The sequence below is a fragment of the Haliotis rubra genome, unplaced genomic scaffold (assembly GCF_003918875.1).
Source record: "Haliotis rubra isolate DU_JTF1 unplaced genomic scaffold, ASM391887v1 Scf193, whole genome shotgun sequence".
In the NCBI taxonomy this organism is placed as follows: Eukaryota; Metazoa; Mollusca; class Gastropoda; order Lepetellida; family Haliotidae; genus Haliotis; species Haliotis rubra.
In genome coordinates, this window is record NW_025765925.1 from 1,472,836 (window position 1) to 1,499,840 (window position 27,005).

General features: G+C 41.0%; 1 protein-coding gene across 7 annotated transcripts in view; it reads left to right on the plus strand.

Annotated features, from left to right (window-relative positions):
- Positions 1-27,005, plus strand: part of LOC124274678 — a 200,115-nt gene that overhangs the window by 169,769 nt on the left and 3,341 nt on the right. For all 7 annotated transcript variants that reach the window (XM_046710046.1, XM_046710041.1, XM_046710045.1 and 4 more), the window contains exons 10-19: positions 5,028-5,180; positions 6,312-6,407; positions 7,216-7,317; positions 11,506-11,622; positions 13,119-13,293; positions 16,556-16,671; positions 20,391-20,484; positions 21,096-21,178; positions 24,402-24,537; positions 25,249-25,346. In XM_046710046.1, the coding sequence (XP_046566002.1) occupies positions 5,028-5,180; positions 6,312-6,407; positions 7,216-7,317; positions 11,506-11,622; positions 13,119-13,293; positions 16,556-16,671; positions 20,391-20,484; positions 21,096-21,178; positions 24,402-24,537; positions 25,249-25,346 (1,170 nt within the window). The remainder of the gene's footprint in view (positions 1-5,027; positions 5,181-6,311; positions 6,408-7,215; positions 7,318-11,505; positions 11,623-13,118; positions 13,294-16,555; positions 16,672-20,390; positions 20,485-21,095; positions 21,179-24,401; positions 24,538-25,248; positions 25,347-27,005) is intronic.

The window sequence follows — 27,005 nt, forward strand, 5'->3', positions numbered from 1 at the left end:
GATAGTATAATATTCTTTACTTACTGAATCAAGGATGCAGTTGGAATTAATTTCCTGAAATAGATGAAATGTAACTGGTAATTTCATCATAATATGGAACTCTGTGCGGCCGCGATCAGCCTCGTATAATCTCTATGTGGGGAAGTGAATCATTTTTTCGACACTGGACATTTCTCTGATAACGGACGCCTTGTAACGTGAAGGTGGGATATTATGGAAGCTATCACTCCCATAAAGGGTCATCTCTCTAAGTCATCCTCCCATTCCTGTTGTGGTCAGTCAGTGGGTAGCCTAGTGGCTAAAGCGTTCACTCGTTCGATTTTCAACATGGTTACAATGTGCGTAGCCCATTTCTGGTGTGTTTCCGCCATGATGATGCTGGAATATTGGTCAAGAAAATACTCATCATTCCTCTTGTATGTAATTACATTTGATATAATTTCACGTCCCTGTAATTTTAGAGTATGGATATTTGCTCATTTTAAATATGCAGCTGTCCCCCCTTATCTCAATCACCAGGAGTTAGCTGACCACTTGTCTGTCCACTGGATATAGTGCCAGCCTGGTTATAACAGCCTGAACCTTCCTGGATACACGGTGGTGTTATAGTGAGTCAGTTTTTACTCCGCTTTTAGCAATATTCCAGCAATATCACGGCGGAGTATGTGTGGATTCGAACCCGGGTCTTCGGCGTTATGCGGTGGTGTTATAACCAGGGCAGACGAATGTAGTTCTGACGTTAATGGATATATGTTTACATTCTGAGTATGTGTGAATTTAAATGAAGAAACAGGATCCTTTTTCTAACTAATCAAAATGAAGCATATTCAAGGTCATGGTAGAACGTAAATATACCTCTCAGCTTTTAAAAAGGACATACCTATAAATCAAATTTACATCTGACTGATTAGGAATATATTAAATATTAAGTCCTCAAATTCTTTCAGTACCCTTCACAAAGGTTTCGAATACCTCATGGATGCTATTTATTGTGTCAACACACATAACTGTATACTTTACAAATCGATTGTATGTTGCGAGGTAATGTTTCCTATCAACTACAAACATTTCACTCTGCTGGACAACCTAGTGGTATTTGCTGGAGATCTTGTCCCCAGTATTCACTGGAAATACTGACAAACAACCAGGTTCCTCCTCATCGCTGCCAGGTCTTCCCCCTCAAGTATAAGCCATTATGCTTCCTCGGTGCTGAGCCGATAACCTCATCTTGATATTTTCGCTGAACTGGCATCAATCTGTCTCGAGGGTGCGCCAGCAAGAACCCATGGCACATGAGAACACGCGTGTCATATTGACAGCGGACGCCCATGTCTCTTTGTGTCAATCATTGTTCTGTTTAAGAATATTTGCTCTTGACTAGCTCGTCTAGAGTTCAATCCATTAGCTCCCACTTTGCTACAAAAGCTGGTTCATCTATGCCAATATGGACAGAGAGCACATACTTATTCAGTGAACTGACCTGGTTTGGGAGGCGCGAAATGTTGCTGCAAACGCAGGGTTATGGATTTTTGTCTTAACAGCGGGGATATGGTGTCGCCATAGTGATGTCATAATAGGGTGTTCTGTCTTACAATGATTATCATTGGGGTATAGCTTCACAATGTAGTGTCGCAGTAGTATTGGACAAGCAGCATAGGTTCTCTGGGTGGTATCACAGTACCATGTGATCACACATCACGTGACACCTTGTTATCACACAGTAGCATGTAATATCGTGATATCACACATCACGTGACAGTTTGTTATCACACAGTAACATGTAATATCGGGATATCACACATGACGTGACAGTTTGTTATCACACAGTAACATGTAATATCGGGATATCACACATCACGTGACAGTTTGTTATCACACAGTAACATGTAATATCGGGATATCACACACCACGTGACACCTTGTTATCACACAGTAAGATGCAATATCGGGATATCACACATGATGTAACTGCTTGTTATCACACTGTAACATGTAATATGACACATGATGTAACTGCTTGTTATCACACTGTAACATGTAATATCGGGATATCACACATCACGTGACTGCTTGTTATCACACAGTAACGTGTAATTTCGGAATATCACATCACGTGACACCTTGTTATCACACAGTAACATGTGACATCGGGATATCACACATGACGTGACTGCTTGTTATCACACAGTAACGTGTAATTTCGGAATATCACATCACGTGACACCTTGTTATCACACAGTAACATGTGACATCGGGATATCACACAACATCACTTGACTGCTTGTTATCACACAGTAACATGTATCATCTGGACATCACAATCACCTGAGAGCATGCTATGACATCGGGATATTACACACCACGTGACAGCATGCTATCACGCAGTAACATGCTATCACGCAGTAACACGTGGCATCGTTGGTTTTCATAGTTACATCATATGACATTGTAGCTTCATATGAAAATAGTAACACCATGCCCCGTCGTGGCGTCATATGGGACCACCAATGTAACACCCTGCCTCACCAAACTGGCACCATCTGCCCAGACGGTGGTGATTCAGGGGACGGGGGAAGGTAGAAAGCATGGACTGAAACCAGCAATAAAACTGTAAGAGGATAATGCCAGGATTCGCCGCTTCGTCTGTGATTACTGGAGCCAGTTTATGTCTTGTCCCCCGGGGGTGCACGGACGTTGCACCTAGCCGAGGCCAAAGTGTGATTGCCTTCGATTGTGGGCAGTAATCTGTGGGTGTCCCACGGTTTGTACCACTCTTCAGCTGACGCTGGATATGATGGGGCAGTTTACTTAATTAGACACATACACACACGAGCATGGCGCGAGGCGGCTGTATTGATTACCTGCTTGGCTCTCTGGATCTTTATCTCCTCCAAAATGACATACCAATAATGGTTCATTCCTAGATGGGAGGATAAGAATATTTGGTGACAGGAACAATCCAGTTTGGTTTGCGTTTATGAATAAAACTAGATTTATGATTGTGCAGGAACTTTCTGTGGAGGGTGATATATTGTGTCCTATACGTCACATCCGCCGTATCAAACCCGAAACGCTAATAGACCTCTACTTAGGATAGACACCTAATTGTGACAGTACCATGGTTTCACCTTTTGTGGCAGCTCTATGGTATTGTGGTTATCGTTGATATTTCCATGGTAACGTCTTGGTTCATTAGTGAAAACGGTTTTATTGTTTGATTGGGGAGATAAATGAGAGTTTTGCGAGGGAGTAAAATGCCAACTGTAGAGCATGCATCGTTCTTGTATTGGGTTTTTGATCTATCTGATTGCGTAGTATTGACATGTGACAAGACAAGACAATTCATTTTGTTTCTCTACCTGGTTTGGAACACTTCCGATATTTTCAGAGATATCATCAGGGGTCGATTTCATAACTAATTTTGTCCATTTTTGCATGAGAGCTTGACGGATGGTGTTAACGATCTAGCCTATTTCGTTAACGGACGTTCATTCTCATAAAGATGGTTTCTGGATTATATGTCCAGGGTATACAGACCCGTGTAGAGAGTTAGAATTGGTACCATGCTTGTCGTATTAACGGGATCGGGGTGTCGGGCTTGCTGACTTGGTTGACACATGTCATCGTATCCCAGCTGTGTAGATCGATGCTCATGCTGTTGATCACTAGATTTATCCAGACTCGATTGTTTACTGACTGTCGCCATAAAGCTGGAATATTGCTGAGTGCGGCGTAAAACTAAAGACAATTACTCACTCCAGAGTATTCGGCTCTATACCTGCGTTCGTCATCACTTAGGGCTTGCCTCCCTCATCAGTCTGAATCGCCTTAACATCATGGGATTACTGTTGAAAACGACCTTAAGCCAAAGAACTCATTTTTCCACTTCTAATCAACCCTTGATATGTTTATGCTAATGTTTTTATCTTCCACGTCATAAAAAATGACAATCATAAAAAATGATTTTCGATGCTGACAGGCATTTGTTGCCTCGGGGCATGACAAATTCGGATGGTATTACTTCCTCAAACAAAAGGCTGCTACAACCTGCGACGCGTTACCTAGGCAGCAGGTGTGTTTCCATGTGGAAGATTCCTGGAATAGCTTTGAGCCCAACTGCCAGCGAATTGTAAGATACATTCTGATCTGAGAATGTTGCTGAGGAAATGTTCCAGTCATACCAAATGCTTCCCATCATAAAACATTTCTTATCATTGTTATTCCGAAATAGCTTAAAAGCTCTCAAACGCAAAACATTTCTCAAGTTATATCAGATAAAGGTAAAATGTTTGTCAGATGTTACAACAATAAAATCATTTATCCGTGACATGTATCATAATGTTTGTGTGAGTGTCGTCCTCAGGACTCATTCGTTGTCCGTCCTTCGTTGACTTTTATCACTTGAGAAAGTAAGTTTGAATTCGAATCCGTGATCAGAGGATCCTGGTGGCGAGGTACACGAGTGTTATTTCTAGCTTCATCACCTGTGTGTCAATGATTCTGTGTGGATTAGTAGGACAATAAATTAAAAATAATACAAAATATTTCGCAATCTGTGAAGAATATGGCGAGATGTGTGGATCATGGTGGGTGGGGGTGGGGTGGTGGTGCTGTCAGTGGGGGTGACAGGTGTTATAGGAGGGCGTTCCAGAGGTCTATTACTCAACAATTTATTACAAATTGTTGCACGCCATAGTGGTTACAGGTTCCGATAACTAGGATTTTGTACCAGATTTTCTGATTTTGATGCTTAGCTTGCTGCAAGCAGTAACTTCATTACATTACTTTAAAACATAATGGCATTACCAACGTCCTTGCTCACCCTATAAGCGGATTGACCTTGAAATGGATCGCGCCATATAAGCTGATCACAGAACGTAATAAGATTAATATTTTCACAAACATGTTATTTCAAATATTTTATGCGCGTAGTAGCAGAAGCAGGTGGTGTCTGTGTGCATGCACGTGTGCATGTGTCTCTTGCAGTATATTCTGTACAAAACAATAAATTCAATGTATTTTTTCAGAACTTACACTGGTCCGACTTGATCGCGAGTTCTGACAAGCAGCAGGAATGCACCAGCTTGTCTGAGACTGAGCGGAAGCGGCGAGAGGCGGTGTGGGAACTCTTCAAGAGCGAGTGCGTCTTCCTCATTGATCATCTCATGGTACTAAAACATGTAAGTGAAAGTAGGCCAGAGGAGCATTACACGTGTAAGTGAAAGTAGGCAAACAGAGCATTACACGTGTAAGTGAAAGTAGGCCTAAGGAGCATTACACGTGTAAGTGAAAGTAGGCAAACAGAGCATTACACGTGTAAGTGAAAGTAGGCAAACAGAACATTACACGTGTAAGTGAAAGTAGACAAACAGAGCATTACACATGTAAGTGAAAGTAGACAAACAGAGCATTACACATGTAAGTGAAAGTAAGCTAAAGAAGCGTTACTCATGTAAGTGAAAGTAAGCTAAAGAAGCATTACTCATGTAAGTGAAAGTAAGCTAAAGAAGCATTACTCATGTAAGTGAAAGTAAGCAAACAGAGCATTACACATGTAAGTGAAAGTAAGCTAAAGAAGCATTACTCATGTAAGTGAAAGTAATCTAAAGAAGCATTACACATGTAAGTGAAAGTAAGCAAACAAGAAGCATTACCATGTAAGTGAGTGAAAGTAAGCAAACAGAGCATTACACATGTGAAAGTGAAAGTAAGCTAAAGAAGCGTTACTCATGTAAGTGAAAGTAATCTAAAGAAGCATTACACATGTAAGTGAAAGTAAGCTAAAGATTCATTACTCATGTAAGTGAAAGTAAGCTAAAGAAGCATTACTCATGTAAGTGAAAGTAAGCCATCGGAGCATCACCACAATGTCAGCTGTGTGAGATATACCGGTTAAATCCGAATGTTTAATATTTTTCGGTGATTCTTGACAATAGTTTGTTTAAGAAAAAGAATCCCAGCCCAAGATATCCAAAAAACCTGCAGATTCAGTAAAAAGTCGATGTTGTATTGATGTATTTTGTTGATGATGCGTCACATGAAACATTTTGAAAACTTTACTACGGTTTTGAATGTTTTAAACCTGATTAAAGAGCTTTTGAGCACGATTCGTGTGACTCCCTTTGAAGTATTTGTAGACAAAGTGTGCTCGATTGTCACGCGACGTTTGTAAAACGTAGACACAAATAGCTGAAGTTGCTGGTATACTGTTCGAAATAAAAGGAAAGTCATCAATTGTCATACAGTGTAGAGTTTTTGTCAAGGAATCCTTATGGATAAATATCGATGTGAAAGGATAATCTCCGTTCCAGTGTTTCATGGAGCCACTGAAGAAGTTACAAGTGGAGGGGTTCCTGATGTTCGCCGAGCCTCAAGACATCTTCGGCAACCTTGACGAACTCTGCTATGTACGTATAACCACCAGCCCTATCCGGGTAATAAGTGGCCTTCAACAACCCATGCTTGTCTACCCGTGAAGACCCGGGTTAGATTGATCTTCAGTAACCCATGCTTGTCGTAAGAGGCGAATAACGGGATTGGGTGGTCATGCTCACTGACTTGGTTGACACATGTCATCGTATCCCAATTAAGTAGATCGATGCTCATGTTGTTCATCACTGAATTGTCTGGTCCAGACTCGATTATTTCAGACCGCCGACACACAGCTGGAATATTGCTGAGTGCTGCGTTAAACGACAAACCAATCATAAGCACTCCACATCGGCTCTACCCACCCAACACTAACAGGAATCCATTGGGACTAGTATCGTGCACGGGACCATTACGAACTGATTTCAGCCTTCAGACAAATAGGTGTTCAAATTGTCCCCGTTTGCTTTATTCTTCAAATTGAATCAAGCCTCGAGTCTGTTGAAAAACAGTCTTCAGAACAGGGTGTTGTCATAGAACTATATGCAGAGGAAACACGTGGTTTACAGTGAATGCATGCAATATCATTACGTCATGTGTCCCCGAGGTGTTCTGAAGGTAGCGGAATAATCCGATTGGAGCCGAGTGTACCTTCAAATGAGACACGCTAGTATTTGTGATGAAACCACATTAATCCTTGCCTCTCTTCATGTCATATTTACGCAGTCGAAGTCACCTGTACGTAGAATACGGTGGTTACACGCGGTTTAATCAGTCCATTTTCTGTGCAATAATGCCCATTTGTTTTCTAACACGATGTTTTACATGGTATCTATGACTTTGCAGGTGAGTTACACATTCTGCAAAGATTTCCTTTCCGCGCTGCTTAAGGATATGAGCTGCACGGAGTTCGGCCGTACAAAGGTCCTCATCAAAGCGTTCCAAAGAGTGAGTACAGACATCTCTACTATGATTATCTGTTCCCCTAGCAATGAGTGGGTACCCGGTACAATGGATTGGTAACATTTAACATCTGGCAGTTTTGTAATTGTATACCCGTCAGGCAAGTGATGGTGCATGATCGGGTGGTCAGGCTCGCTGACTTGGTTGACACGTGTCATCGATTCCCAATTGCGCAGATCGATGCTCATGTTGTTGATCACTGGATTGTCTAGTCCAGACTCGATTATTTCAGACCGCCGACACATAGCTGGAATATTGCTGAGTGTGGCGTAAAACTCAACTCACTCACTCACTCACTCTTGTTATGGGAGCGTTGGGGTAGCCTAGTGGTTAAAGCCTTCGCTCGTCACGCCAAAGACCCGGGTTCGATTCCCCACATGGGTACAATGTGTGAAGCCCATTTCTGGTGTCCCCCGCCGTGCTATTGCTGGAATATTGCTAAAGCGGCGTAAAACCATACTTACTCACTCAGGTTGTTACAGCGTTCGTTAGTCACTCCAAAGACCCGGGTTCGATTCCCCACATGGTTACCCATGTGAAGCCCATTTCTGGTGTCCCCCCTTCGTGATATTGGAGTATTGCTAAAGAAGGCGTAAAACTCACTCACTTGCTTGTTTGTATTGGTTGACGAACGAACCCGTTCAGAGTCTAAAAGGAATAAAACAAACGTTTCAGAAATGAATGAATATTTGCCACGACCAAAACCGGACATATCAACCACATCGTTGTACTGAAAGCAAGTTTCCACACGGTTTACGAGCCATCTCAGCGTCGTTTTTCTCGCTGAGCACGAGCCTCGCCAGGAGGTTGTTATTCTGTCCTGCCTGCCAAATGCTATCTGAATGTTTCACGTTTACCTTATCTCTTCTAAAAGTGCTGCAATATTGATACCGTCACAAAGGGCTTACTCTGAAGTGCAACTAAAACGTGCATTTAAATGCATTGTAATACGTTTCTGATCTGAAACCACCAATAGCTTCGTCAAGATATTGACAACAGTGAAATCTGGAATGCAAAGATGGAGGAAACTGGGTATTGTCTTCCGAAATAATGAAGCATTTTATGAGTCAAGTCCTAGCTGTCGAAATTATACACTTTCTTTATTTTCAATGAATACACTTAGTGGAAACGCCACGGGAAGGGTGAGCTCATGACATTGGCGTTCCAGAAAGAATGGTTTGAAAACAGCTAATACATGTCAATAGGAATTGTTTTATCGGTTTCTTGGTCTGAGCCTCAATATTCTGAACTGATAAAAATGGCAGACAGACCAAATCTCCGAGTGCAATCTCATTGGTTGGGTTTACTGAACGTAAAGGCCTTATCGAGCATTGAATACTTCCAAAGACATGTCGCTTACCAATGCAAATACGTAAAAATGGTTCTGTTCTGCAAAAACTTGTCCTCAAGCTGCCAATCTGTAATTAATGAGGCATGGTTTGGGCGCATGGCAGCAGTTCGTTGAGTGGGGACCTAAAGGCCATCAAATTGGGTCCAACCGTCAATATTTGGTCGTGTTTCCAGAGCCCATTTGCACACGATTTGGTAGCTTAGAAGTGACTGTAGCAAGACTGATGAATACTTGGATCAGTTCTGCTCAGGACGGAACTCGGTTTACTTAATCAATCTTTAGCCAGCTCTTAAACCCCCATTTATAACCTCCCTTTCACAATTACATTTTTATTTGCCCACTATTTCCAGCTCAATATATGGTGTAGTTATCTGGGAACATTGCTCGATGGTCTTTCACGTGACCGATTTTCTCATAAATGTGCGCTATGTTGCAAATCTAGCCGATTAGGTAGGGCACTTTTCTTCGCTAAACTGGCTATGGGTTTATATGGTTTTGTAAAAGCGTGTGTTTTGAAACTAACGTGATGTCACCTACTTCGTACATGCACATCATTCCTCAGACAAATGCACCCTGAATGTAATCTTTAGGATATATTGATTCAAGTGTCGTACGGGAGGACATTGGGTCTGCACTTCCAGTCTCAATGTCCATATATTTCCAATCAGGTAAATGCTTATAGGTTTTAATACCCTCATGCGTGAGAAGAGGTGGGGTAGCCTAGTGGTTAAAGTGTTCGATCGTCACGCCGAAGACCCGGGTTCGATTCCTCCATGGGCACAATGTCTTAAACCCATTTCTGGTGTCCCCCCGTCGTGATCTTGCTGGAATATTGCCAAAAGCGGCGTAAAATTATACTCACTCACTCACTGCGAGGATAGGGTTAGACTTTGTCTGCTATCATTCATGCTTGTCGTAAGAGACGGAAACGGAATCAGGTTGTCAGACTTGCTGAATTATTTTATTCATATCATTGATGTCTCCGTTGCACTAATTTGCACATGGAATCAGTCACTGGATTGTCTGGTCCAGATTCGATTATATACAGATCACGGTTACATAGCTGGAATATTGCTGCTTGTGGCGTTCAACAGCAAACAACAAGAAATAAAAAGCAAACTTACAGTACAAAGTAAACATATAAATATTCAACCACTTCAAAACCAGATGAAACTCCAGTTATGATAGCTGTACACTAGAAATATCCCAACGCGTGTAGATATTACAGTCGCACCTCTATCCCAAAGTACGGTCCTTAGATAAACCCTGAAGTAGTGATTGATGAGGTCAATCAATCCTTCTGTGTTGACCCCCTCCTGACATGGTCCGGGAATAAGCCCTATTACCGCGGAGTCACGGTCAGGACGAATGACCGCCGTCCTCTGAGTATAAGCAATGATCACAGGCCATGTAGCCCCGAGGTGTCGACACTGACCGTCACCCCGTCACATCCGATGTAATTAATCTTCATCTGGTCACTGATACAGTATCCGGGAGGTTTTTGAATCGTATTTGGTATCGATTTCATCCATAAATACAGCTTTTGCGTCTTTCTTCTCCGGTGTAGAAGTTCGGACCATCGAGTTCAGACGCTTATGGTGTCGCCTCACGCTTGGTTCCAAATCTGAATTAAATTAACTGCCACTTAAAAATCACACATGAAAGAAAGAAATATCGATCTGTATCTCTGTCTATTGATCTGTCAGGGTTTTGTAGGAAACCAAGTTGTTTGATGATCATTAGTGTACAGACTGTAGCCTTGAGATTGCTGGCAAGTCGTCGGTTTATGTGATCATGTATGGAAATGTATGAAGATGAGTTTAATTTGCGGATGCTACATATGAGCTGCCTCCAACGCTTCTCTGGGTTGCATTATCGAGTCGGTGTCATCTGTTAATGGCGGCAAATATTTTGTTTATGCGAGGCGATTCTCGTGCACCTTCAGGAATCGATGCTTGTGTTTGTGGGGAACGGCAGGGGTGTGTGTGAGAGAATTCAATTATTTGTTGAAAAAATACTTTTCGCTGCATGCTCGTGGGAGAAACCACAGCCCCCTGCTTTCAAACAAAACCATATTTCTTAAAAAAGTATTATTACATGTAACACAAATACCCAGCATATTGCCAATATTACAACCATATGACGATTGGGAACAAATGTAAGGTGTCTCTAAAAATTTATATATAAATATTTATATAACCTTTTTGTTATCGACCCAAGTCAGCTTGTTAGTACCTTTGTATCCCACAGGATTCTCAGCTTGATTTTAACACACTATTAGCATAATTCTCTCGTCGATTTATTCTGGACGAACGTGACACATTATTTTTATATTACATTAACACATCGGGATATAAATGAATATTAAATGAAGATGTTTTCCCAACTGATGTTTTGATGCGGAACTCTTTGAACCTTTCATTCAAGCATTTCGCTCTGCTTGCTCAGTGCGTCTATAGAATCGTTGGTCACATGTGAAATACTCCTTTTATGGGGGGAACAAAGGATTATCTATCAATCTAATATATAAACATGAGTACAAGACAAATTCACAAGACGAGTCATGGGAACGGTGTACTTCAATTATTTGCATGTTAATTCCTTGGTATTTATCGGACTTTATTAGAAACGAGGAATAGTAGTTAAACGGTGTACTTCATTCTTATGTGCATATTATTCTAACTATTGACATCTACCAATGGAGCTGCCTTTGGTTTTAATTGACTCAGGTGTTGATTCATCTTTGGTGTTTTGGGATGCAAGTGTAAATGCACTGTTAGAGGAGATGTGTTTAATATTCAATGTAATGTTTTTTCTTACAGTTTTCTGCTCACTCCAAAGACGGCGCCGTCTATCACACATATTGTCTCAACTACACAAATGCATTATCATACCTGGAGAAACTACGGCAAAATGCTGAGTTTGCTGAATTTGAAAAGGTAACCAATTCTTCAGGATTTCCTGATATTCTCTTTCATTTAACCTTCATATTTCATCCCGTAAATAATGGATTCTGGGTAAGACTAACTAGCGACTGATATTCTACTGTCTCATGCCATAGGTGACGATGACATACAATCAACTAAGTAACCGAGGCTGACCATCCAATCCACTAATTCGACTTCTACTGGCAGCAACGTCTGCATTGAGACTTTAACTACCAGGAATCCTCAAAGAGCGTCGTAAAATGGCGTACTACGCTTCCATGTTTTCAGTAGAAAGCTGCTTCCATGAAGTTCAAAATTACCAAAGTTATGTTACGATCTTGATGATCTCTTTTAATTATGAAAAAGGACATAATGGGATAGACGACTGATATTTCATGACCTTTCAATTCATGGAACTGTAATGACAAAAGCATCCAACCATGGGATGTTATCTGAAGATTGTTCTACCTGACATTTATAACAGGAAAACAAGAACATTAATGTTTCTGCATCAGACTCATGTGACTCACCCTGTAGCTCACCTGGCTAAAGTCAAGTGAACGCATGTAGTGGCCTGTCAATCAATCATGTTCCTAATTGTTTGATCGGCATTCTAGAAGTAGGTGAGTCAATAATAAAGTATACACCTTTTTGGATAACTACTGAATAAATAAGCAAAACGTTGTTATCCATAAATTTGCATGCTCTATTATTAATCATGTTCCTATTTAATATTCATATATCGTCCAGTTACGATTAATGAGCTAGGTAAGAAATGTGTATATTAATCATTGTGCCATTGAAATTATCATTTAGAATTTGAATGGACGCTTTGGTCATTCTACACACAAGAACAAAACAAATTTGAAAGAGTATCAGGCTCAAATCCGTGGTGGTGTGTTGTCTTGTGCATAGAGACCAAGTCACAAATCAGTGACGTTAACTGACGTTGGGCGCGTCTTTGGATGGGTGACCGTGTTTGGCAGCTTGATTCGTGAGAATTTCTGGAACTTCAGTCCTGCCCAATAACGAAACATCAGTGGTCTTCCCTTAGGCAAATGAGTTTGTTCAAAAGTGCCTCTATTCACCAAGCAGAAAATGGGTACTCGGTGGGATAAGTCATATGACATTAACCTTAAATCGCCTCACAAGCAGCTAGGGTTATCCGGGGTAATAATGTCCAGTGTGTGCTTGCCCGTACGGCGTGGTGTTCAGTCTTAGCATTATCCGTAACACAGTTTCTTTTACCATCATTATCATCATATTATAAATACCGTAATGACGTTTAGCGCACATGTAGGCTAGATATTCCTCTGATGATGACCTCTGAGCATCAAACGTCTTCTTTTGAATTGATGTTAATATACTCGAGCATCACCGCTGACAGCAGCTTATGCTATGACTGGGTTTGTTACATTTCACTCTGACAAAGGTGAGCTACAGAGCCGTGGCACTATTTGTTACCAGATTGCACGACATGACCTAACAGTGACTATTCTGTGTTACAGTGGGGTCAGCAAGACGCACGCTGCAACCGTCTCCAGCTCTCTGACCTTCTTGTAGCTCCCATGCAGCACTGCACCAAACTTCCGCTTCTGCTCAATAACATCCGGAAGTACACGGCAGACGAACTCGAGAAGCAGCAGGTGACTGAATCACTTGAGAAGATGGAAAACTCATTAAGTAAGTTGAAATAAATTAAAACAGGTTGTGTAGTCTGAGACAGTGAGTGAGTATTGTCATGACCTTTAAGCAATAACACAGCAATATTGTCAGGAGGTCCTTCAATTGGATTTACAGATTGAAACAAATACATTCCTTTTTATGCTAATTGTCACTGAAGGGATTTCTGATGCTTAATCTTCTCGCAAACACCTGTGGTCTTCACAATCATATTTTTTCCCAACCTTTCAGGCGGCTCAGTAGTGTCTGTGAAAAGTCGAGACTGTTTTCCTTGGACTTTACATTATTAGTTGTAAAACCCAGAGTGTGATACCGACATTTTTGACCACGGTTGAATCCTGAGAGTTTCTTGGACTAACCTTAGGCAAGTGAGTTTGTTCAGAATTGCCTCTGTTCACCCAGCAGAAAATGGGTACCCGGTGGGACAAGTCGTGACTATATACAACCTAGCGCTTCGCAGGCAGCTTGGGGTATCTGCACTATGAGCATACTGTCGGTGCGGATTTAGCGTAATATAAAAGGACTAATTATCATTATTAATTGATAATGCACTGTTGTACAGATTTAAAACAAAGTCTTTCATTGGACCATCAACACAACACTGTTCTCATGGGTTCGCAATGATAGTCTGCATCTCGGTCTGTGTCAGTTTCGCTTAAAGCCGTGTCAAAACCCACTCACTCACTCACGCACTCACGCACTCACTCACTCGTCTTAAACAACACGCTGCCACCCCGTGTTATACCTGATATATAGGTATTCAACAGACTCCTCGTAGTATTGATGCGATATACAAACTCGCTCACGTTAGACTTGGCTCCCACATGAAACTAACAATACACGTGGTTGAACTAAAATAGATCCGTACAAACCAATCACTTGATCACTTTCTCAGTGCAAGGCCAATATGAACTTTAGAGTCATCTTGACCACTGTCCAATGGAATACGATTTAGTCCAGACAGTTTTATTCAGTTAAAGGTACATGCAGCTATTCAGCATCGATGCAGGGATAAGTTTGCAACAGAATATAACATGTCTACTTTTTTGCACTTCTTCCAAAACTGAAAACCACTCATGTTCACATAATTGGTTGTCACATTTCCCGAACAGAGTATTCCATTCTACTTGAGAAAAAAACATGACAGGTCTGGTTCGACTGACAACTCAGCTGCTACCACCAACTTCACCAAAAACCCAGAACCAAATGCAGTTATTTAATTGACAATGCTATTTAGCGCAGTGTGAATTTAAGAGATGCTTGAACGAGCAGAGCAAGCCCTGAAGCTGTTATACGAGCTCATTAACAATAACTGTGTTTTTGTGTTAGGTGTGAGTCGGTATTGTGTTGGAACTCTCGATGTGTGTGTGTGTGTGTGTGTCTGTCTGTGTGTATGTGTGTCCGAGTTTATACGTGTATGTTGTTTAACGCCTCTTGCACCAATATTTCAAATATATGACAGCACCCTATCATCAGTTCAGTATGGATTGCACAAACCAGTGATTGATATCGTGAGCACTAATCAGGGAACAATGGAAGGCCATCAACCAAATCACTAAATCTGAACACCCGGGCTATTATTGTCAGTCCTACTACCAGCATTGATAAGTGGGAATCAGTTTTTACCCGCGTCCATGGGAGTCTTCCTCTCAACCAAGGCCTCTCGTTAATCCGGACACCGTCTACCTGGATACCGGGCAATCTGGAAGACTTTGAAAACTTGTGCATTAGCAAGGAACAATACTTTTTAATACGAACATCTGCTAATCCGGGCGTGTAATAATCCGTATTTAGGACATGTCATTTGGAACTGTTCAATCCAGATCGAGGAGACATAATTATAACCAATATACGACCGACGTACTTCCTGACAGGTTCTTGATTGTGGGGTGATAGCGTGAATGAATGTTTGGCTGGTGGTCAAATGTGTGTCTGTGTTTGTCGTGAAAACCCCCAAAACACAACTGCTATAGCGGATAACATATTACTCAAAAACCTCTCGTCGTTTACAAATTGGCTTCATTACCGTGTTGATAAATGAGAGGGACGCAATGACGTAAACACGCCAGCAGGAGTATCATTCAGAACAGTTGAACTTAGGATGTATGCCCCTTAGAAAAAGTATGTGACAATGCGGCTGGAGTGAAGCTGATTTTGCATTATAACTGATGGTTGGCGAGCTTCAGTTACCAGTCATAAATCAACTCAGGTTGCAAAAAGCAATGCAATCTAGCACAGAGATCCTCTGATTTCAAACTCGCTCGCTGGGTGAAATCAAAAAACAAACTTTAGAACAACCCAATTGTGAAGATGATGACTTTGAAAATTAGAGGGAATCGGCTATTTAATGATCGGAGGGATCCGCTGGTATTCATTAATAACAAAGAACGCATTTCATTTATTTAACCCAAGTTGTTTTACATGTGTATGAAATAGTTGTTTGTTTGTTGTTTACACCGCGCTCAGCAATATGGCGGCGGTCTGTAAATAATCGAGTCCGGACCAGACGATCCAGTGATAAACCGCATGATCATCGATCTATGCAGTTGGATACGATGTGACAACCAAGTCAGCGAGCCTGACCACCTGATACCGTTAGTTGCCTCTTACAAGCATTGAAGACAAATTCTAACCCGGATCTTCACGGGTGGTTTAAATGTTATAAATTTAAAGCAGAATTGGTGGGCAATCCTGATGTGTGGAGAAACGGTAGTTGTGACAAAAGGTTGATTTACCCCATCTTTCAGAGAATAAATTAACTCATGAAGTCGTGACTGAAATAAGACAACTAGCAAAATATCAAAACCCCGATTTACTGCGCAAATGGCTATTACTAGTATTCGTTTTGGATATACAGGTGACCTTTGTGTATCCACTGCCGTGGATAGTTGTGGAGGTTCTTTGTCAAAATAATTAACTGTTGCAATAGCTACCTAAAGCATCCCTCTCTCGCCAGAATTAGGTTGATGAGTGTCCACGTGTTTGCCGATTACGTTATTTATGGGAAGTATAGTTTAGCAGTGTTTCCTTTCTAACACTACGCGTGAAGTCGGTATGGGGGAAGATCCCCACGAAGTGATGCAGTGCGAGCATCAGAGGTTAAACACTTTGGTGAAACCGCAATCACATACAAAACTCACACACCCTTGCACTTTGAGGGTGACGGTATTTCCAACGCGTGAACTGTCCTGTCGGTGATAAACATTAGTTCCCGTGACAATGTGTCTGACACGATAACTGACGAGATGTTTCTGGGTTACAGAACAGCTGGAGGACAAGATGAAGTGGGTGAGGAACTATGAACGTGTCCAGGAGATTCAGCAGCTGGTGGTGTGGCCTGCTGTGACCGACCTTGACCCCAGGGTCTACATACCAGAGGTAAGTCCACCAACAAGCTGTCATCATTCATGTGTGTTGTATATGCTTCTCCAGAACAGAGAACAGGTGGATAATGTTAGCCAGCAGCATTTAATACGGACACTGTCCGTCCAGGTGGGATTCAGTTTTGACACTTTCACTGACGTTTCATATTTACCATACAATTAGAGGTAGTCATGGAGCACTAGACTAACAACTAGTGTCTGAAATGAACATATTTTACTGAAAAAGTTCGATTCGATTCGGGTTCGATTCCCCACATGGGTACAATTTGTGAAACCTATTTCTGGTGTCCACGGCCGTGATATTGCTGGAATATTACTAAAAACGGCGTAAAACCATACCCAGTCAGTCAGTCATAGCCATGGACTGATGAACCCGCCTTTATGTCCAGGATATGGTTGGTGTGATTGGTAGGGTGATGGTGAGATTCGGATACCTGCACTACATTATCTCCGCCACACAACCCCTCGACTTTTATCTGTGTGATAAGAAGTAGGCGTACAATGTGATTAATGCATTGTCAGCAGTATTTGGTATTTGTAAAGGTTATAAACTCCCGACACACGTCTCATAACATTGTTGTAGTTCCATATACGACTTCAGGTTACAGCCCTAATTAGATTGTCATACCCATCTCAATGTAACCTACGCATATGAGTGTTGTTATTAACCCATTCGGGAGGATTGCAAACTGAGACTGCGTGTAAATTAAATATCAGATTTACAGATTGGCCTGATCTGTGATGACTATCTGTACACACAGCCACAAGATGCATGTGTTTTTCAGTTCGTTTTCAGTTTCTACCACGCAGTTGTAAAATGTTTTACAGAATGTATGTTACCTTTTACGGCATTTACGCGTTATTTCTATACGCACAGTAATCTAATGAAACGACCTGAGCAGAAACATATTGTTCATAACAAATATGATATCATATGTTTATATACGCGAGGGGTAATTTCGTCGGTACCTATAAAATCTCACCCCACTAATTTCATGAATATTCTATTTACGAACGTTCTAAATGAACTAAACTCTATTATCCTGCGGAATAATATAACGACATTGACGAAAATAAGACATAAACAATCTTTTGGCATAACGGCCTCCCCAGTAGTCTCGGTTCATGTGTATTAATCTGGACCTCCGGGCAAAGTACCGTGTGAGGGAACTTCTTCCGCCTTGTCATGTAGTCCCCTGCGTTTCTATGATCGGAGCACACTTCCTAGGGGAACTGTTCTGGCTCATGAATACAGATCCTTTAGGGTATGTCCAGTAAGTGACATGAGTATGTCTGGCCATTGTCCACGCACGGTTAGACCCGGTGAGATATTGACCCTTGCCGCAGAGGATCTTGTAATTCTGTTAACGAACGTGACGCTGGCGGTCCAATTCCTCAAGGCGTCATGGAAGGGGCAGAGAGAGGTAATTTGGTCACAAATAAACCGGAGGATCGGTTCCTATTCACAAAGTCATCATCAGTTTGCCGTTATGGGGATGGCCACAATTATGGTAATGTGGGATGGAGTTATCCTGACCACACCAAGAATGGCCTGTCTGCCTCAATTTAGAAAGATTTATAGCTACACTAAAACCAACGAATTTGAAAGACCCGTAGCTTCCCAAACGTAAAATATTTACAGTGGTGTTTCACGCTGCCGAGTAGACTATTTCCTAAACTCGGATCGTAGAACCTCCCGAAGACTTATAACAAGACTGTCGAGACAGAATAAATGAGACTTCTTATGGCTGAAAAGATCGCGATTTCAGTGCAAATCGAACATGGTTTTATCGCCATGCACTATTACACACGGTGAACAGAGAACATGATATCATTAAATCAGCAAGTGTTTAATACTGTCTCACGTTTCTAAAGCCATACGTTACGGAAAATTGTATACTGAGACATATCTGTGAACGAGACATATTAATCATTACACAAAGTGGGGACACGCGATGCCATGTCATCTTCAGCGCCGCTCTTCGCTGTTCAGAGTTGCGTCCCTTGTATATGCTTCAAACATTTGATCGTTGGACTGAATGCCGGTCGGTCCCTTGTTCTAAACCCGTGAATATCCGGGTTAGAATTGGTCTTCAGTAACCCATGCTTGTCTACCCGTGAAGGTCCGGGTTAGAATTGGTCTTCAGTAGCCCATGCTTGTCTACCCGTGAAGGTCCGGGTTAGAATTGGTCTTCAGTAACCCATGCTTGTCTCCCCGTGAAGGTCCGGGTTAGAATTGGTCTTCAGTAGCCCATGCTTGTCTCCCCGTGAAGGTCCGGGTTAGAATTGATCTTCAGTAACCCATGCTTGTCTCCCCGTGAAGGTCCGGGTTAGAATTGATCTTCAGTAACCCATGCTTGGCGTAAAAGCTGACTAACGGGATCGGGTGGTCAGGCTCAATGACTTGGTTGACACATGTCATCGCATCCCAATTGCGTAGATTTATGCTCATGCTGTTGATCACTGGATTGTCTGGTCCAGATTCGATTATTTACAGACTCCACATAGCTGGAATATTGCCGAGTGCGGCACAAAGCAACAAACCAAACCAAACCCTTGTTCTAAGTTTGTCAGCACATTGAGCGTACATTGTATTTTCAACAAAATGTTTAAAATGGAAGATTGATTTTCCTCCAACACCTGGCTGACAGATCGTGTTAAGACAGAAATACTGTTCAACGCGGCCGTACTATTCACTCAGCTCCAGTTTCTTGTGCCACCATAAGCATGTGTCAACATTAAAAACGATGTAACATTGTGTACCATAAAGCTCCTATTATGAGTCCCCCATCACTGATGATGAAAAACGACAGACACCGGTGTACAAACACTCCAGTGCCTGCATGCACTGCTTACATACACCACCATCTGATGCAAAGGTTGTTATGATATGTTGTTTCTGCATCTTCCGCGTTAAACTCTGTCGCCGCATGGGATTTATACATATGGAGGATGCATAATGATCAACGAAAAGCTGAAAGTTTATTGCCTGTGGTGTTTGAAAATAAGCTTGTTGATAATATATCAAGAACCTTTTTCCGGAGCAAGCAACTTGAAACGGTTGTATGTTGTTTGTTGGTTATGTTCACAAAGATGATGTCCCTTGTATCGCATTCTTAAGTATCGGTTGTTGACAAGCATGACCTTTTGGATTGTTTAACATTCAAACTAACGGGGTTTTGTTTAACAGCTTGTAGAATAAGAACCGTGTTGCCTGCAAGGTATTAGTGATTCTTTGCAAATCTGTAGTATTTCTATGGGAATTATAACGTCAAGTGACTGTTAAAACCCATTATGAGATAAATATGAGATAAACCTAGCATGTTTTGAATTCACTTGTATGTTATCATTGATGTGAAAAAGACGTGTATTCTTTGGTTGGTTATTACTATTTTGAATACATTGTAATCATACTTTTATGCAAATTGTAATAAACTACACCTCTCACTGTTAATTCGCCGTTCTATATATTTCCCAATCTAACAAAATTTACCCATTCACATTTACTTTTAACAAACTGTTAAACAGACATAGTCAAATTTAACAAGAGTTCCTTTTTCCGTTAAATCCTAAATACACTCACACAAAGTCAGTGCTAACCAAGCCGGAAGCACCGACTTTCGAAGGGAGTGAATTACAAATCATACGATGTGCATACCACTAAGAAATTATCAATACACACATTTGTCTTTAACATTTGATTGATTGTTTCAGTGCTTAAAGGCTACGCTGGGCAAGCAGCCGTGTGAGAAACTCCTCGCATGTACGAAGAGGCAACTCATGTATGAAGGCCAGCTGGCTCTGATCGGTAGGTAATCCCTTGCTATAATTCCTAATAATTGGTTCATAAAGGAGGCAAGTGGGCCCAGTTCCCAGTTGTCCAAGTGAGAGTTTGGCCTGTGATAATGCTATGAACGGTTGAACCAATATTGATTCTGTTTTGTGATGTTAAAAGTTTTGTAAGAAAGTGTTAAACGTTTAAGAACAGCATCACTTTGAGATGACAACCCAAATGAAGTTGACACCATACTACATAACTGAGATTCACTCACTACTAATCGCGATCGTGGTTATCATAGAAATATACAACGTCAGTACAGGTGATTATCCAGTATCGGCTGTCATCGGAAACGGGTTCCATTTGGTGTAAAGGGCAAAATAGACCTGAAACTTATGTGAATTGCAAATGAGTAATAACACCAGGTGTTCGCGAAAATCGGTAACTCCTGCTACTTACATAATCACAAAAAGTAAGTGAAAAGTTCAGTGTAAGTAAAACATCTAAATATTTTTAAGTTCCAAAAATGTGTAGCATTTATCTAAATTATAAATTGCTTCAGACAATGTTTCATGCGATATGTGGAGTGGTCGTGTGGAATGATACATTACAATTTATTCTCTCATTTACCTTATTTTCAGAAACGACCAAGTCTGTAGAGGTGCATATATTCGTTTTTGATGACATTTTGCTGATAACAAAGATGAAGAAAACGCCAAGAAAGGTAAATATATGTAATTATATCCTCATACCTTTGAAATTATAATTAGTAAAACAAAGTATTAATAAATTCATTTGAAAAGGATATAGATAAATGAAAGCGACTATAATAGGTGAATATCCAGTCATTGGTTTATATGCCCACTGTTTATTATTCACGAATCAAAATACTTTTAACATGACGTCTTGACTTGTCAGCGAGAAATGTATTAGCCTGTTCTTGACTGGGTTATGTCAGTGTGGAATATTCGCCTTAGACCACCAAACCCACCAACTCGTAAAGGGAAAGTCTTATACATTATTTGACATGACTCACGGGGATATAAATTTCACATTACTGTCAAAGGAATTTACAAATACACATCGCTTGCATTTATCTGATTAGTACCTCAGCGAGACTGGTTTACTCCGTCTTGCTGTGAAATACGCTCGGAATGAGACAAGGGTGTTCTTTAAGTCCTCAGTGATTAGTGTCACGGACGGAAGGCTTCACGGGAGAGAATCCAATAGGCCTCTCATCCCTTGTAGAGCAGAGACTTGACCCTCGTTATGGAGCAGATCGTTGAATATACTCAGCAGTTCATGACGATTCTTGAATAAAATTCTTATTTCCATTAGAAGGTAATGTCGGGGTTAATAAATATGATTTTCTTTGCTTTGGTAGGACGCCGTGTACGGTGCAATCAGTATAATGTGTCTTATATGTCTATGTATTTATGTCAGTACAAATTGTAATCATCTAGTAGACATAACGGAAAGCAAATCCAGCACGAAGACTAAAACAACTTCGGTCAATGGCCACAGGTTAAGATTAATGAAAACACAAGCAAAAATGTGATGGCTCCGGGTCATAGGTGTATTTGTTTATGGTGCTGTATGGGATTTTTTTAAGAATAGAAAACTACCATAGCATTAGCCTGCTTTAAAGGTCGATTTATAAACAGACCTGACACAATCGGGTTACAATAAGCTGTACTGTACACCACCGGGAGTGTTTTAAGTGATAGTGCACGCCTAGTCAATCTCCTCATCTGAAGCTAATCTGGAAGCAATTTGGTCAGTCCTGTTTATTTAGCAGGAAATCCACAGATCCACATTACCAGTGTTTGCTTTGTGTGATATGGGGTCACAGGTAAATAGTCGTGTACAGTAATGAGAGTCGGAATTACGAGCCTGCTGTGTTGAATTCATGTACGGCGCCACACCACACGACGCATGCTCAAAGGTTGTTTCATCAGGGTTACAACATTCAAACCGTCTTAAAGCTGTCAGAATGTCATATGGAAGACGTGTGGAGAAAAGTTCCATATGTAACTCATCAGTGATCAAAAGTATGTCCGATGCAGTTAGGTATGTCATACCCATGTTAGTTCAGGTGAACACTTGACTTGGCTTGTCATGTGTTTGTGAAGGATGTCATCGATGTGATAAGCCAGACCTCATAGCGTCATTATTTGATGGGTTTTAGTGATAAGAATGACACAAGCTTAATATATGGAATAGATTGTACTTTAAACAAAGCTTTGAGCAGATATTTCTTATCTTTATGGAAAGTGTGTTTTTGTCCTCTGTTCACTTAACGTGATTGCTAGTGTCGGGAAAACATTGCCGACAGTACGTCCTTTTGTAACCTGTACTGTATATCGGAGTCACGTTTATCTCGTGAGCATATAGTCTGTTTGCAGTGAAAACGTACCGATAAATCTCACTTTAAACAAAAATGTAAATCAAATAAAGTGAAATTAAGATTGCGAATCCTCATAATTTTGCCATGCCAATTGAACATTTTAAACTCAGAATTTTATTCATCTTGGGATAAAAGTTGTTTAACAAACGATCATAGTTTCAAATCGCTATTATTGGTGTGTATTACAAGGGAGTAAACGCTGTAGTTGGAACAGTAAAACAAATGCACGTGCGGTACGTGATGAGCGTTAACTTAGACCAAACTTCTTGTTCTCGGGGTTTCATTTAATGAGCATACCAACTTGTAATACAAATCTAATAGAAACTATGATCGTTTGTTAAACAACTTTTATCCCAAGACGAATAAAATTCTCAGATTTAAATGTTCATTTGACAAGGTAAAATTTTGAGGATTCGCAATCTTTATTTCACATTATTTGATTTACGTTTTTGTTTGAAGTGAAATTCATCGGTAGGTTTTCACTGCAAACAGACTATAATATTCTAACCCTTTTCATCACTAAGTTAAGTGGAGACAAATATTCAACTTGGAATATTTGCTCTTCATCGTACCCGACAGGGCCTTGTCATGTTCATAATATCAATCACTAATTAGGCGTTAATTAATAATCACTATGGTTGGTTTATACACGTACTTCATGTACAGGGAGTCCCGCCGCGGGATGTGTGTTGCATCCTCCTAAGGGAGCTGAGAATCCATACGTTGTACACTGATATACCTTGAGTCTGCCTCTGTACTCTAACAACATATATATATGTACTTTAAAAGTTTTATATAAGTTCCATGTGGTGAATGCATGCGTTCTTAACGCAGTCGTCATTTGTAACCTAACTACGTGATGTGATAATTGTTTTTGCTCCGTTGATATCTACTTCCGTTGTAAATCACATCAAAGAGCTTTTTAACGTTTCAAATGTTGAATTTTAAAAAAGTAATCACATAAATAGATCAGTTCGTGATCAAAACGTGATATTTGAAATTTTAGACACAACAAGAACATATCGCAACTTAAAGTGGTTTCGTAAAGGGTGGATGAAACAACAAAATGATTTGGAACCAGGGCTGTTACAGATGTCACGGTATGAGCTGACTGAGTTCTGCAAATTACAATCCCAATATGTCACAGTGACCTGGGCTATTTCAGTCACTCTCATCGAGTAAACGGACACCTTTGGTTCAAGTAATATAGGTCTAATAAGTTGATGATGGAGGCACACATTTCTTGTAGACAACAACATGAAATGTCATTAGATTGAAACTAACGCAGATTGTGTTATGAGGGAATGGGATACAGTTACAGGGGATTAACCTTTGCCAAAGGGAATGAAAGAAGTTTCAAAGTAGATAATCCAGGAGGGAAGATGACTCCTGGATATACTATACGTATCTGAGAAGACTGGGCTGTGTTTGCGCGGGATCTCTTTCATTGTTGATCGTTCATGTTCCGGGTACTTTGGAACATTTGGAGAACGTTGCGTGAATACAACTGTCAGTGGCTGACATTTTTCTTACATTTCAGAAACAGTCAGTGAATGAGGTCAACACCAAGACTCCATCTAGCGGCCAAACAGACAGATGCACATACACAGTGTACAGACAACCAATCGCCTTAGACAGATTCAATATTCATGACGTCACTTCCGTTGATGCTGCTGGTGGGTTTCTTCTTCTTCTTCCATCACCAGGACTACAAAACTGATACTTTTACCTCAGCAGCTAATAATAATACAATTAAGCCTACTAATAGTTATTCTACAACAATAACAACTACTGTTAATACCACTGAGCACTACTGTTACTACTACTACTTCTTCTGCCACCCGTGAAGGTCCGGGTTAGAATTGATCTTCAGTAACCCATGCTTGTCGTAAAAGGCGACTAACGGGATCGGGTGGTCAGACTCGCTGGCTTGGTTGACACATGTCATCGGTTCCGAATTGCGTAGATCGATGCTCATGCTGTTGATCACTGGTTTGTCTGGTCAAGACTCGATTACTTACAGACCGCTGCCATATAGCTGGAGTATTGCTGAGTGCGACCTAAAACTAAACTCACTCAGTCACTTCTTCTGCTGTAAAAAATGCATATTACTACACTACGGAGACCCAGGTTCGATTCCCCACATGGGTACAATGTGTGAAGCGCCTTGCTGGTGTCCCCCGCCGTGATATTGCTGGAATATTGCTAAAAGCGGCGTAAAACCAAACTCACTCACCCTACCCTGTAATGAATAAGCAGCCCTTCATCCCAAGAGGTTCGTCAAATAGCGCTCAACGGATAACTTAAGTTGACCCTTGGTTCTAATTCTAGTTCAACCAGTCTCACTCACTCACACAATTTCAACCTTCAACTATTGTTTTTTTCAGCCTGCGGTTTGAAGAATATTTTCGTGCTGGTTCAGTTCAGCCGCTTCCAACAAATCATCGGTGTCTACACATTACAAGCCTCCTGTGAATCATCTAAGGTAGGTAACTGCTGGTGACAGAAATAACACTGATTTATCTCCACACAGAAGAAAGGCCTGACACAATCGGAATACAATACACAACATTTAATGTCAACGTGCCATCTAAACGCATGCAATCGATTTCAAAATAACGATAAACCGATCACAAGATAAAACCATTCCTATTTCTCTGAAACCTTAAACACAAAAGCTTTCACAGACTTCAACGACAGTCGAGATAAATCGCCTACCGCAAATGCCTTTTTCACATATTCTGATTAGACGACTGTAGATGTAACTTAAATCTCAAGTTTCTTCATGCTAAAATATACTCGTTGTCGAAGGAAAAACGATTCACGTAATGTTCATGAGTTGTTGCATAACATGTGTATGATCAGTAGAGTGAAATTAAAGTTGTTATATCCCCCCGACGGAGCAACGAACGTCGGTTTCACGCCGGTGTATAGATGACTGACGCTCTACGCTCCCGTAGCGACATATGTTATGACCATTACTGACAAAAGAGACAGGATATAAAAATTCTGGTGCTATGAGTGGGAACATCTTCCCGACTCGGGACTGAAGGCTGTTGGTGAAGTCGTTATCAACCTTCACGTCTCTGCAGTTTGAAAAGAACGCCAAAGGTTGCCATGCTACTAACTGTGGTATTCTCTTTGTCATGCGAGCTGTATGACCATTTCGTCAATGCAATTGTACTTATCTCGTGCCAACTGGTAAAAATACTACCTCAAGCTTTTCTTTCGCTGCTGCCTAACGTGATTATGATTTGACAGTCGGTGTTAATGATTTAGACACGTGCCAGAAGCATGTTTTTTTCTGATAAAAAAAGTATTCCCTGACTGCCAGTCCCCCAAACAAGTCTAACATTTGACGTAATATCAGGATTTTTGCTCATAGAGTATTGGTGAGAGTTATTCGAAGATTTGCCAGAATGAAGAAATGTTGGATGTGTTGTTGAAGGATGTAACCATATGTCTGATGAGACCGGTAATGAAGTCAATGACTCCTTAATGTGCAAAAAATGAGGACTCTGCCCAATTAGCCACGATTAGCGTTATGTGTGAAAGTAGGTCAATCTGTATGGTGAGGTGACGTGAAGTGTGGTTTAAGTTCGAGTTTATTGTAATATGTGGCGACCATCTTGTGTATGTGAGTGCTGTGTTGTTTTTTGTTTAACGCCGCACGTACTGGACCAAACAATTCAGTGATCAACATCATGAGCATCGATCTACGCAATTGGGATACGATGACAAGTGTTTTGTGTGCTGTGTGTGTCTTCTTGTCTGGACAAATGTTGATTTTATAGTGCGTCTTCAGAGATTCCATTCTGCTGTTCCTTATCAATATGCCACACTCAGACATTGTAAACTGACTCCGTGCCGAACCGTCTTGTCTTATCCCGTTATGCCGCGCGCCTGCATAACAACAAGTACCCTCTTTAACGTCTTTTAATATTACGTGCCCGGCCGTGGATCGAAACAATGACCGTCAGCTCTCAAAGAAGAGGTTCTATTCGTTAAACCACGGATAGGGTGTAATGAGGGGGTAACTCCACGCAATAGGTATAAACGGCCCGGCCAAAGAACATTTCAACCTGTGTTTCATGGTGGCTGGAAATGAAACAAACAAATGGTTTTAGGTTTGGCAATTACGATA